At 39.4% G+C, this 13,994-nt stretch overlaps 1 protein-coding gene across 1 annotated transcript in view; it reads right to left on the reverse strand.

Annotated features, from left to right (window-relative positions):
• Positions 1-1,468: 1,468 nt before the first annotated feature.
• The window catches only part of NEK5 (NIMA related kinase 5), a 116,409-nt gene continuing 103,883 nt past the window's right edge, over positions 1,469-13,994 (reverse strand). The window contains 1 exon segment of the mRNA XM_043997635.1: positions 1,469-1,838. Within this exon segment, the coding sequence (XP_043853570.1) occupies positions 1,810-1,838 (29 nt within the window). The 3' untranslated portion in view covers positions 1,469-1,809.

Consider the following 13,994-nt stretch of genomic DNA (forward strand, 5'->3'; position numbering starts at 1 on the left):
CCTCCCATCAAACCTGTGAGATCAGTACCACAAATGTGATTATCACCTTTTCACAGATAAGTAAATTAGGACTCAGAGAAATTAAATGATTTGTCAATGGCCAGAAAGCTGATAAAGTGTCAAAGGTAAGATATGAACCCTTTGCTGACCCGAATCCAAGGACAGAAGTCTTTCCATTGCACCACATTGCCTCTCCAAGGCCATAGGACTTCATGGTCATGACTAGGGTTTCCAAAGTTTTTTCCTAGAAATGTTTCAGGACATTAGATCAGTTCCTTAAAGTAGTAATTTTAATAAGAGAATCAATGCTAAGGAAAAGGAAGAAAAATAGAGGGAGGTAAAGATAATTGACTCCATTTACTTTTTTGTTTACCTCTTTTAATATTTTTTATTTATTTCATTAAATTTTTAACATTTTTTGAAATTCTGAGTTCTACATTCTCTCCCTCCCTCTTGCCCCTCCCTTACCCCTTAAAGAAGGCAAACAATATGATATAGATTTTTGTATACCTCTTAAGATGAGGTATTGTTGCAGATTGTGGTTTGAAAAAAACCAGATTTTTCATTTGCATATATGTTTGTATTTGTGTATATACACATGTGTATAGATGTATACACACACGTGTATGCATACATATATACGTGTGTATAAATTTGTATACATACATGTGGGTATGTGTGGGTATATACATACATGCAGAGATACATACATGTGTGCGTGCAAGCATACATACAAAAACAAGTCTTTATTTCCCCTCTGTTATCTAACCAGTCCTTTTAGATAGGACCTAAGGACTATCCAGGTGTCTCAGGGAGGAGACAAAGAAGTATAAAGACATATTCCCTGCCCTCACAGTGCTTATAATCTAGTAAGAGAAACAAGATTAACACACTTAAAAAAAAACAAATAGAAAGCACTGTAAGACAGTATCTAATAATGAATATTATAATTAGTGTATGGATGGCAGGCATGTCAGAAATATTGTGGCAGTATGCCTGGCCTCATTCCCAATGGAGCTAAGCTGACAAGAAGATTTGTTCATTTGTTCATTTCCCAAAAGAATCAGCTCTCTCTTTGGGCCTGGGTTTGGTGACCTACATTAGCTGATTATCATTATGTTAAATAGAATTTGTCATATTGTCTGGAAAAAAATTAAATGTGAAATTTCTAAACTACAGAGTTGTAATTTCTAGAATTTCATCCGATGTAAAGGGGGGAAAAACCATCCCCTTAAGATTAATGAGAAAATTAGATAGGGACTACATTTGAGGTCTCATTGAGTTAAGGAGCTCCTGATACTTAATTCTTTCAACCAAGACAAACCAGTGGACCTTCTAGGCTCCTTATAGTCTTAGAGAATTGGCAAGAGGCTGAGTGACTTGCCCTGAATCACACTGACAGTAAGTGTCAGGGGTGGCATCTGCACACAAACCTTCCTGGCTTAGAGGCCGGCTTTCTATCCACCACCCCACACTCCCTTTTCATTAGAGAGCTAATGAAGCAAAAATAATGTCTGTGACATGCATTTCAAATCAGATAGCAGAATATTATTTCAGAAATGATACTGTAATCCACTTATACACTTGGGTTAATTGTTCCTGCCTGCCCTTTATCTACAACACAAATCTTGGCATTACATGGAACAAGGGTCTCAACCTCTAAATGTTGATTTGGTGTCCCTGATGTCTGGTCACTCACACAGTCTCCCTCCGACTTTTCTTCATCCTTATGATGATCTGGTATCTCTTCTTCCTCTTCTTCCCCTTTGGAAATTGCAAGTTTTTCTAGAGATTCCATTACCTCATTTCTCAACTCATCTTCGGATTCTTCAAAGTTTCTGGTGTTCAAAAGGAAAAGTTAATTTTATCATGTTAAAGCACCAAGGAATAAGTATTCATAGGAATCAGTTCTCAGGCAAGCTTTTCTCTGTAAGTTATATAAACTCTTTCATGACTCTAAGGTATTGGGGCAGCTAGGTGGCGCAGTGGATAGAGCACCGGCCCTGGAGTCAGGAGTACCAGAGTTCAAGTCCGACCTCAGACACTTAACACTTACTGGCTGTGTGACCCTGGGCAAGTCACTTAACCCCAATTGCCTCAAAAAAAAAAAAAAAAGACTCTAAGGTATTATTGAACAGACAATGGTTAAATAACCTAGAAATACCAGAGTCTAATGGTGGAGAAGTGAAAGATTTAGGAAAAGGAAGGAACCTTTCTTCACCTAGGTTAGTGATGATCAGTCTTTGTGGAGATGAGAAACCCATGTAATGCTTTGTCTATCTGACTTAATGAATATCTTCTAGTAGGTTTTAAGTTTCTTGAGGGTAGGGAATATATCTAATTTATCTGTGTATCCCTCTCCCCACCTACCTCCAAACTTAACACAGTATCTTAGTAAACATATTCAATAAATGCTTGTTGAATAATGAACAAAATAATTCTCTTAAAAGTACAGGAGGAGGGGCAGCTAGGTGGCACAATGGATAGAGCACCGGCCCTGGATCCAGGAGGACCTGAGTTCAAATCCAGCCTCGGCCCCTTGACACTTACTAGCTGTGTGACCCTGGGCAAGTCACTTAACCACAATTGCCTCACCAAAAAAAAAAAAAGTAAAGGAGGGCAGTAATGATAGTTGACATTTATATAGCCCTTTAAGTAGTAATGGGGAAAGCATTTATTAAATGCCTGTTACATGACAGGCAGTGTGCTAAGGGCTTTATGATATTAATTCATTTCATCCTTTAAGGTTAGCAAAATGTCATACACACACACACACACACATACACACATATATATATTAGTATTTCTAGAGCTCTTTAAGACTTGCAAACACCTTTTCATATTTCATCCTATTGGATCCTCATAGCAACACTATGAGGTAAGCACTATTACCTACCCATTTTATAGATGAAGAAACCAAGGCTGGGTAAGTGATTTGTCCTGGGGCTACCCAGCTAGTACTTGAGGCTAGACTCAAACTCAGGCCTTCCTGTCTCCAAGTCCAGCATTCTGTGCACTGCATCACCTAGCTGGTTCAGAAAATATCTATTATCTCCTTTGGGCTTCATAATAACCCTGGAAAGTAGTATTATTTTTATTCCTATTTTATAGTTGAGGAAACCAAGGCTGATAGAGCTTGAAAGACTTGCTCAGAGTCAAACAGCTAGAAAGTGTAATGGGGATAAATTAGAAGCATTCCTAATAAGATCAGAGGTGAAACAAGGATGTCCATTATCACCAGTATTATTCAATGTTATACTAGAAATTGTGGAAATATTTTAATAACTGGGCCTAATATGGGGGGCTAATCTGACTGGGGTACTTAATCTGGGACTGTTGACTAACTGGCTATCTGACTGCTATTAATTTAGCATGGGCCATTTATAAAGTTCCACTACACTGCTCTACTCCCAAATTGATAAACTAAAGATTAAGAAGGCTCTTAACCAAATAATCCAAGCAGAGTTTATTTATGAGATACTATTTAAAATTAAGAATACAGGGAAATAAAATGTACAACCTGAACTTTTTGAATGCAATCAGGGCCTTAGCTGCCTCCAGCCTCAGGGCACGCTACACTTTGCCTGCTCAGCTCCTTTCTTCTAACTCCGCCTGTGCCCTTTCACTTTGTAAATCCCCTGCTTCTGACTTTCCTCTCCTCCTTACCGCCACCGCTGAACCCGTGTTTCTCTCTCACTGACCTTCTGTCTGTCTGCTCCGTCACTCTGCCCTTCGGCCTCTCTTTTCCCTGCTCCTAGTCCTTCTCGTCTTCTCCTGTGTCCTTGTAGCCCCATCTCTAGTCCGATCCCCTGAGTCTCACTCCCAGGTCTATATATACCTTTTCTTCTCTTCACTCAAATCTTGGGGCTGCCTGCGCCCCCACAGACCAAGCTAATCCACTGCCAGGGCTTCGGCTGGGGGGGGGGGTGCGCTCCAGCCTCATGTGTCTCAGCCCAGGCTATCTGGGATCTTTCGGATAGCTCCACTCAGGTCAGAGGGAGCTGGGGGCTTTTTTTCCCCCAGCTGTCTGACCTGGCATCTTGTACAGCCCACGGGGCTTTTGGGCTCAGCTGAAGCAGAGGGGGAGAGGCACCAGCCCCTCCCACACAAAAGAGACCCTGAGGGCCTAAGGCTTTCCAATCTCAGCCCAAAGGTAGGGTCCCCAAATCAAAATAAATTTCCACAAAATGTTAGCCTTAGCAATAAGAGAAGAAAAAGAAATTGAAGGAATTAGAATAGGCAAGGAAGAAACAAAACTATCATTCTTTGCAGATGATATGATGGTATACTTAGAGAATCCTAAAGAATCAACTAACAAACTACTTGAAACAATTAACAACTTTAGCAAAGTTGCAGGATATAAAATAAACCCACAGAAATCATCAGCATTTCTATATATGACCAACAAAGTCCAGCAGTAAGAGTTAGAAAGAGAAATTCCATTTAAAATAACTGTAGACAATATAAAATACTTGGGAGTCTACCTGCCAAGGCAAACCCAGGAACTATATGAACACAATTGCAAAATACTTTTCACACAAATAAGATCAGATCTAAACAAATGGAAAAATATAAATTGCTCATGGGTAGGCAGTGCTAAAATATTAAAATTGCAATTTTACCCAAATTAATTTACTTATTTAGTGCCATACCAATCAAACTACCAAAAAATTATTTCATAGATCTAGAAAAAACAGTAACAAAATTCATATGAAAGAAGAAAAGGTCAGGAACATAAAGGGAATTAATGGAAAAAAATACAAAGGAAGGTAGCCTAGCTGTACTAGATCTAAAACTATATTATAAAGGAGAAATCATCAAAACTATTTGGTACAGGCTAAGAAATAGAGAGGAGGATCAGTAGAATAGGTTAGGTACACAAAACAGCAGTAAATGAATATAGCAATCTCCTGTTTGATAAATCCAGTCTCTAGCTTCCAGGATAAGAACTCACTATTTGACAAAAACTGCTGGGAAAACTGGAAAATAGTATACCAAAAACTAGACATAGACCAACATCTTACACTGTACACCAAAGTAAAGTCAAAATGGGTACAAGATCTAGACATAAATGATGATAACATGGGCAAATTAGAAAAGGAAGGAATAGTTTACTTGTTAGAACTATGGAAAGGGGAAGAATTTATGACCAAAGATGAGACAGAACATTATGAAATGAAGAATAGATCATTTTGACACATTAAATTAAAAGTTTTTGCATAAACAAAACCAATGCAAACAAGATTAGAAAGAAAGCTGGGAAACAATTTTTACAGATAGTGTTTCTGATAAAGGCCTCAGATCTAAAATATATAGAGAACTGGGGCAGCTAGGTGGCTCAGTGGATAAAGCATCGGCCCTGGATTCAGGAGGACCTGAGTTCAAATCCAGCCTCAGACACTTGACACTTACTAGCTGTGTGACCCTGGGCAAGTCATTGCCCTACCAGAAAAATTAAATTAAAATTAAAAATATATATAGAGAAAACTGAATCAAACATATAAGAATACAAGTCATTCCCCAATTGAGAAATGGTCAAAGGATATGAACAGGCAGTTTTCAGATGATGAAATTAAAACTATCTACAGCCATATGAAAAAATGTTCTCAATCACTACTGATTAGAGAAATGCAAATTAAAACTACTCTGAGGTACCACCTCACACCTATCATATTGGCTAATATGACAAAAAAGGAAAATGATAAATGTTGTAGAAGATGTAGGAAAATTGGAACACTAATGCACTGTTGGTGGAGCTGTGAACTGATTCAACCATTCTGGAGAGCAATTGGGAACCATGCTCAAAAGTCTTACCTTTGACCCAGAAATACCACTACTAGGTCTATATCCTAAAGAGATCATAAAAAAGGGAAAAGGACCCACATGTACAAAAACATTCATAGCTACTCTTTTTGTGGTAGCAAAGAATTGGAAAAGGAGGGGATGTCCATCAATTGGGGAATGGTTAAACAAGCTGTGGTATACGAATATAATGGAATACTGTTGTGCTGTAAGAAATGATAAGCAGATGGATTTCAGAAAAATCTGGAAAGACTTACATGGATTGATGCTGAGTGAAACGAGCAGAACCAAGAGAACATTGTATGACTTCTCAGAAATAAATTGATCCAAGACAATGCCAACAGATTTATGGTGGAAAATGCTCTCCATATTCAGAAAAAGAACTATGGAGTCTGAATGCAGACTGAAGCATACCATTTTCACTTTTGTTGTTGCTTTTTTGGTTGTTGTTCTTGTTTATTCTTTCCTGTGTTTTCCCCCTTTTATTCTGATTAATATAGAAATATGTTTAACATGATTGTAATGTATAACCTATATCAGATTGCTTGCTGGCCTTGGAAGAAGGGAAGGAAGGAAGGGGTGGTAGAAAAATTTGGAACTCAAAAAATATCTTTACATGTAATTGAGAAAAGTTTAAAAAATAAAAATTAAATTAAATGGCACTCTAATGGCTTGATTCCCCCCCCCCCCGCCCCATTTCCAACCATATCCAAGCTCTATCCAGTGTTATAACAGCAGCAACAACAATAACAGTAGCTAACATTTATATAGGCTTTTTTTTTTTTTTAGTGAGGCAATTGGGGTTGTGACTTTGCCCAGGGTCATCACACAGCTAGTAAGCGTCAAGTGTCTGAGGCTGGATTTGAACTCAGGTACTCCTGACTCCAGGGCCGATGCTTTATCCACTGAGCCACCTAGCTGCCCTTATATAGGCATTTAAGGTATGCAAAGTGTTTCACCTATATATTTAATCCTCACAACAACTGGCTGGGGTAGGTGTTATTATCCCCACTTTACAGATAAGAAAACTTGGGGCCAAAGAAGTTAAGTGACTTACCAAAGATCAGAAAGCTAGTATTTTAGGAAAATTTGAACTCAGGTGTCTTCCTGACTCCTAGTCTAATTCTCTCTCCACTTTCCCAAGCTGGGATAATGTAACCTATGGCACCTTTTTCTCTCTTCCAGTTCACAAAGTATCCTGCAGAGCTATCTAGGAAAGAAACCCTTCCTTTCACTCTTCTTCCTATTTCTTCACTTAAACTGATTAATATTCAGTCTGGGCTGAGAATTGCTGACCCTGAGTAGGAAGTGTCCCAAGGCTACCATTCTTCCACAGATGTCAACAGAAGTTTCTCTGAGTCTTTTCCTATGCCTCTCTCTCCAAGATTTATAAAATCTCCATAACTGAACCAGGTCAGATAAGCTTGTCATTTAACATTATAAATTCAAAAATTACAAGTAACTTCACAATAGTATTCAACACATATTGGAGAACTACAATAAATGTTAATGTTCTCACTGCATGTATGTAACCATTACACAGAACTGCCTTATCTCTCTCAGAAACGCCCATGAAAATTCTAGCTAATAATCCTATGCAGGAGAAAAGACTTGGAGACTTTTAATCAGTGAAACAAAATGTCAGTAATATCTTGTCCTAATTAAAAATAATAACAATAATCATATGGCTTTCTTTGCTTTATAGCTCTTAGCTTTATGTAATTGATAGCATTTGTCACACATCCCAAGGAGGAACACAACCTTAAAGTAGGTCTCAGTCAACAGCTAGCTGTGTGACCTTGGACAAGTCCCTTAGCCTCCTCCAGTGGAAGAGATGCTAGGTCTGGAAGAAGCCTGGGTTCTTATTCTCAACTTAAACATTTACTAGTTGTGTGAACACAAACAAATCCTTAATTTCTTTGAGCCTGTTTCCCCATTTGACAAGATAGGGATAATAGTACCTGTGGTATACCTCATAGGGTTCTTTCAAGGCTCAAATGAGATAACTGTGTAAAAGACTATGCAAATTTCAGTGTTTTGTTGTTGTTGGGGGTTTTTTGTACATCAGAGACATGAACTCTACTCTTGGATCAGCCACTAACTAGTTGCATAATCTTGGATGAGTCACTTGACTTTTCTGGCTCTATTTTCTTATCCATAAAATGAAGAATTAGATTAGTTAAGCTCCAAGGTCCCCTCTATTTCTTTCTTTTCTTTTTTTTTTTTTTTTGCGGGGCAATGGGGGTTAAGTGACTTTGCCCAGGGTCATCACACAGCTAGTAAGTGTCAAGTGTCTGAGGCCAGATTTGAACTCAGGTACTCCTGAATCCAGGGCCGGTGCTTTATCCACTGCGCCATCTAGCTGCCCCCCCCTCTATTTCTTTAAAAAAAAATTCTTGGATTCCAATTCATAAAATGTAACTTTTGGAAGGGGTGAGCTTTCCTTCCTCATTTTTCAATGAATCAGGATTTAAAATCTAGTCATTAAATAGGCAAAGACCCAACTAGTATTCCATTTTCCAGATGTACGGTGAAATTCCTTGGAAAAAAGTACAGACTAATCTGGGTACTGATGTTTAAAACTACTGAACAGATGGTGTTTTTTTTTTAAGGGAAGGGGAAAGGGGGAAATACTTGTTTAGTTAGAGGTATTCTCTTTAGAGGGTCACCTTTCTACCAGTCTTTCAGTCACTTACGTGTCGTCATCATCATCAAATCCAGGCTCCAGTTGTTCTTCATCCACATCAGCAGCAGAGGTTGGGTCCTTCCCCTCTTCTTCATCACTGGGAAGCCAGGACCTTAATGTCTTTGCTAATTATACATAAAAATCATTTTGTACTTTATCAAAACAAGGAACCTTTATAATTCTCTAAGATTTCCCATTGTTTCCGTCACATTTCTAGTGATATCACTAATGAATGACTACTGAGAGGAATAACGTGTCCTCCTCAGGAGGCAGGATACATTATTCAAGTCCCAGGCGCTTCTTCTCCCCCATCTCCACCATTCCTTCCTTTTCCTATGGAGTTAACAGTTAACCAGTAGAGGACGCTCCTCTCAGGTAAGAACAGGCTACATTATTCAAGCCCTAGGGGCTTATCTCCCCTTCCACAAAAATTTCATTCCTTTCCTGGCTGAGTTAGCAGTGGTTTTCTGAAGTTTGATAACAAAAAATTGTAAAATCGCCCCATGCGATGGAGGCAAGTAGCACCACATCTGGTGGAGAGGGTTCTACATCTTTAGAAGTGTCATGAAGCTATCTCTACATGTAACTGGAAAATAATAAAATACTTTTATGGGGAAAAAAAGAAGTGTTGTAAAGAATGTGAATCTAGATGGGAGAGGGACTTCGTGTTAGATCTAGGATAAAAAGGGAAGTTTGCTATGACAAAGCATGCCACTCTTCTAGAGTGTGTGCCCTTTCTTACAAGATCATAATAAAATGGCCTTCCTTTTTTGTACCAGACTGGGAGTTGTACCTCAGTTTATCTGTTCCTAACACCCACAAAGAGCCATACTCTCTCCCATCCAGATCCTGGCCACACCATTTTTTTTTTTCTGTGATTACTTTGTAAAAATTTTAAAAAGCATTCCTTTCCAACTGGCAAGGCAGGAAAGGAAATAATGGAGACTAAAAGCACCCAACATCCAATTTTTCTCTAATTTGTAAAAGTGTCTTGGCTACCACCATTTACCTAGATTGAAGCTCTTTTGTAAGACGGAGAATGTTTACCTAAGAACCCCCATTTATCAATTCATACCTGAAATGTTAGATTTGATGACAGCGAGTTGTAGTTGAGAGAAAACCAGAGTAAAAGGCTTGTTTTTGTTTTTTGTGAGGAAATGAGGGTTAAATGACTTGTCCAGGGTCACACAGCTAGTAAGTGTCAAGTGTCTGATGCTGGATTTGAATTCAGGTCCTCCTGAATCCAGTTCCGGTGTTTTATAAAAGGCTTGTTCTAAAGAACTAATGAGATACTATACAAAAAGCACTTTAAATACCTTTAATGCACTACAGAAATATTAGCTACTGGGGATTTGTGTTAATACAAATATTAATATTATTACTCTCTATGAAACTATCATTGTTAAAACCTTATTTGGTTCTTGTGGTAGGTAGCAAGTATTACAGTGTGTTCAACCTCCCAAAGCAACATTATTGGGAACCTTAACACTGGATTATTCACACAGGGAGCCTCCCCTGCACAAATTAATTGTGTTGGCCATTTAATCCCGGGGTGGTTTTGCCATCAAACAGAAGTCCAAGTCATTCTCCCTTATCATTAGTCAATGTGTGCTCAGAGAATGAAGAATACTTTTTAATGTACCAACTGAAGCCAACCATAACTTGGAATGTGAATCTGGTGGAGAAAAACTTTTCCAGAGGTAATGTAATTTATTGCTTGACTATCTGCCCTCCTCCTCTCAATCGGCTCTGGTACTTAAGAATTGACAGCACCTCATTTAAATACATTATGTGTAGAAAGGCAGTTATTCTGTTGCTGGGAGACAGGGGGAGAAATGGAGCAACTATGACTAACCCTTTCAGTCTCCTCCCTCTATCCCCTGTGATTTGCATAGAATACAAGGGGCATGATAGGGATTTGACAGGAAAATCCTCACTTCATTCAGCTTCATTCAACCCTTTCGCTGTTTTGTTCAATGGATGGTCCTAGGAATGATTTGCCAAGAGCAGATTATGATGGGAATTAAAAGGAATTTTCTCACCATAACTAAGGTATGAATTAGACTAAGGGAGTCCAAATGAATGGGAACAGAATCTCTAGTTCAGAGAAGTAGATGTAAATGTGTGATGGGTTTGTTTGCTAGCTAGTTTGCTAACTAGCAGAGTGATAAAAAAGCAGCCAACTTAAGCCTTTCCGCTGTGTCCCTACTAGGATTCCACTGTTAGTCTTGATTCCTAGCGGGGCCAACAGCAGTTCTGTAAAGAAAATGTGTGGCTTGAAGAGAATAGTATTGGGGGTGGTGGCTCAATAGTGACTCCCAGTGGAATAAGTGCCTAAGTACAGAAGATGAGAAATAGAAACAATTTAGGGCTTTGTGATTGTCACCAGGGTGTCTTGGATGGTCTAAGTATCAGAGGCATGATTTTCCCATCATTGAATCCTTTCCCTAATTGATAGCATATATTAGGAAAATCTTTCTTGCCATTTATATCATACTGTTTGATTAAAATTTCTTTTGCTTTGAACAGATGTGTCCTGTGGTTAGCTTACTAAAGGATGGACAAAAACTCACCAGCAGTCCACTTAGGGTAGTTTCTGTGGGAACCCACATTTGAGGAGAGATCTTGGGTGTTAACATATAAAAATAATACCTTCCACCTACTCCTAATATTTATTCCCTGTCACTTTTTAGGGTGTGTTTCTTCCTTTTCTTGACTTTATTTTAAAATATGAAATGATGGACACATTGTGATTAAAGAATTTTTTCTGATGTCAACCAGTATGTTTAATCCCAAGTGGCTATTTTTAAAAATTTCATGAAGTACATTGAAAGTGAATCGGTTTGTGCATTCCCACCCATGTAGCATTCTTGCTGCTTAGTCGCAAAACCAAGGTAAAGGAATCAGACATGTTTCATTTTTAGTCTTAGGAAGATGTATTTTACAGTAGTTCATGAGAGAGGCAAGTAAATGAGCTACTGATTGACCAAAGAAATGCAAAATTCTTTTCAGTTTAAGATAATTCCTGTTTTTATCTATATACTTCATAAAGGCTGGCAGAGGAAAGAGGTCATCTTCATAATAAGTAAGGGGCTTTAACCTTTTTGTGTCAAGGACACCTCTGGAAGTTGGACAAAGGCAATGGACCCCTTCTCAGAGTATGGTTTTTAAGTGCATAACAAAAAACACACATGATAAAACAAATAAAACCAAATATGCTCAAACATAATATTCTCTCTCTCTCTCTCTCTCTCTCTCTCTCTCTCTCTCTCTCTCTCTCTTTGCAGGGCAACGAGGGATAAGTGACTTGCCCAGGGCCACATAGCTAGTGTCAGGTGTCTGAGGTCGGATTTGAACTCAGGCAGGTCCTTCTGAATCCAGAGCTGGAGCTTATCTACTGCGCCACCTAGCTGCCCCTTCAAAATATTTTTAAAAAACAATAGGGGCAGCTAGGTGGCGCAGTGGATAGAGCACTGGCCCTGGAGTCAGGAGGACCTGAGTTCAAATACAGCCTCAGACACTTGACACTTACTAGCTGTGTGACCCTGGGCAAGTCACTTAACCTTCATTGCCCCACCCCCCAAAATTTAAGGCATTTGACACAGAGATCTGGGAGGGATTTGAAAGAAGTCATTATCACAGTTCATTTGATTATAATTCTAAATATGGAAGGGACTTCAGAGGCTTTTGAATCCAACCCCCTCATTTTACAAAGGAGGAAACTGAATCTCAGAGAATTTAAGTGACTTGCCCAATATCACATAGGGAGTTAGCATCAAAGTCAGGATTTTAACTCAAATTCTCTGACTCCAGGACTCCTTCCACTGTGCATGCTCAAGTAGAGTTGTGAGAGTTCACCTTGTCAGTCATGTCTTTGTGACCCCACGGGCGTTTCATGACACTATCTATCCATCTCCTCTTCCGCTATTCCCTTTTCCTTTTGCCTGCAATCTCTCCCAACATCAGGGGCTTTTCCAGTGATTCCAGTCTTTGCATTCTATGGCCAGAGTATTTAAGCTTCCGCTTCAGTATTTGACCTAACAGGGAATAGTCTGAATTAATTTTTTTAAGCATTAACTGTTTTGACATCCTTGCCATCCAGGGGACTCTTTTTGTTTTTGTTTTTGTTGGTGGTGGTTTTTCTTGTGGGGCAATGGGGGTTAAGTGACTTTCCCAGGGTCACACAGCTAGTAAGTGTCAAGTGTCTGAGGCGGGATTTGAACTCAGGTCCTCCTGAATCCAGGTCCAGTGCTCTATCTACTGCGCCACCTAGCTGCCCCCCGCCCCCCCATCCAGGGAACTCTTAAAAGTCATCTTCAGCACCACAATTTGAAAGCATCAATTCTGTAGCCCTCAACTTTCTTTGTAGTCCAACTCTCGTAGCTGTATGTTATAGCTGGAAAAACTATAGCTTTGACTATGTGGACCTTTGTCATGGAGGTGATGGCTCTTCTTTTTAGTATGCTGTCCAGATTTGCTATAACTTTCCTTCTAAGGAGCAGTTACCATCTGCAGTGATCTTTAAGACCAGGAATATAAAATCTAACACGGGGTAAGTGTGAAAAATGGGTAAGTCTTCTTGGCTAATCTTCTCTAACAAGCCATTTCAGGACATCCTAAATGGTCTGCAACCTCCTTTGGGCCTCACCAGTTGTTAGGTCAATTCAACAAGCATTTATTAATATAGCTGCTCTGTGTCAGACACTGTGCTAAGCACTGGGGATTCAAAGGAAGAAAAGAAACACACAAACCAACCAACCCCAGTTCTTGCTCTCAACAAGCTCCGGGAAGGAAGACAACACGCAAACAATATATTTAGAAGACAAGTTGATGACGAATCCCAGAGGGAAGGCACTAAGTTTAAAGAGAAATGGGAAGGACTTCCTATTGTGAAGGACCTTTTACCGAAGGTGAGACTTTAGCTGATGCTTGAAGGAAGTTTGGAGGTAGAATGAAGAAAGGAGACAGTGCTAAGCATGGGAGATATCTAGGGCAAACACCCTGAGGTCAGGAGATGGAGTATTTGGAGGAGTGGAAAGGAGGCCAGTGTCACTGCATTTCAGAGGACGTCGGAGAGAGTAAGATGTAAGAAGACCGGAAAGTTAGGCATGGGCCAGGTATATTTTATATTTTGTGCTAGAGGTGGTGAAGACTGTGGGAAAATGGTGGTATGTTAGGACCTAGAAGAGACTATTTCTTCCCCACAAACATCCCAGTAAAAGCTCTAAAATCCTACCAAAAGAAACAATGATAAAAGGAAAAACAAAGAGAATCAGCTACAAGCCTCCCTATCCAGTCCACCAAAGGATTGGAAGAATTCTTTGGAATTACAGAGAGATAAAGTATTCTTGGTGGAAAACAAAGTGAAAATCAGCCCAGTCCCACAGCAAGTCTCATGGACAAACCAGGACCATGAAGGGGCCTCATACCCATCCATGGAAAAAGACAGGTCTGGGCATTCTTGATCCAGCAAGCCAGAGGCCCATGCCAAAACCAGCATCCACAT

Source organism: Dromiciops gliroides, chromosome 3 (genome assembly GCF_019393635.1).
Source record: "Dromiciops gliroides isolate mDroGli1 chromosome 3, mDroGli1.pri, whole genome shotgun sequence".
NCBI classification, from domain to species: Eukaryota; Metazoa; Chordata; class Mammalia; order Microbiotheria; family Microbiotheriidae; genus Dromiciops; species Dromiciops gliroides.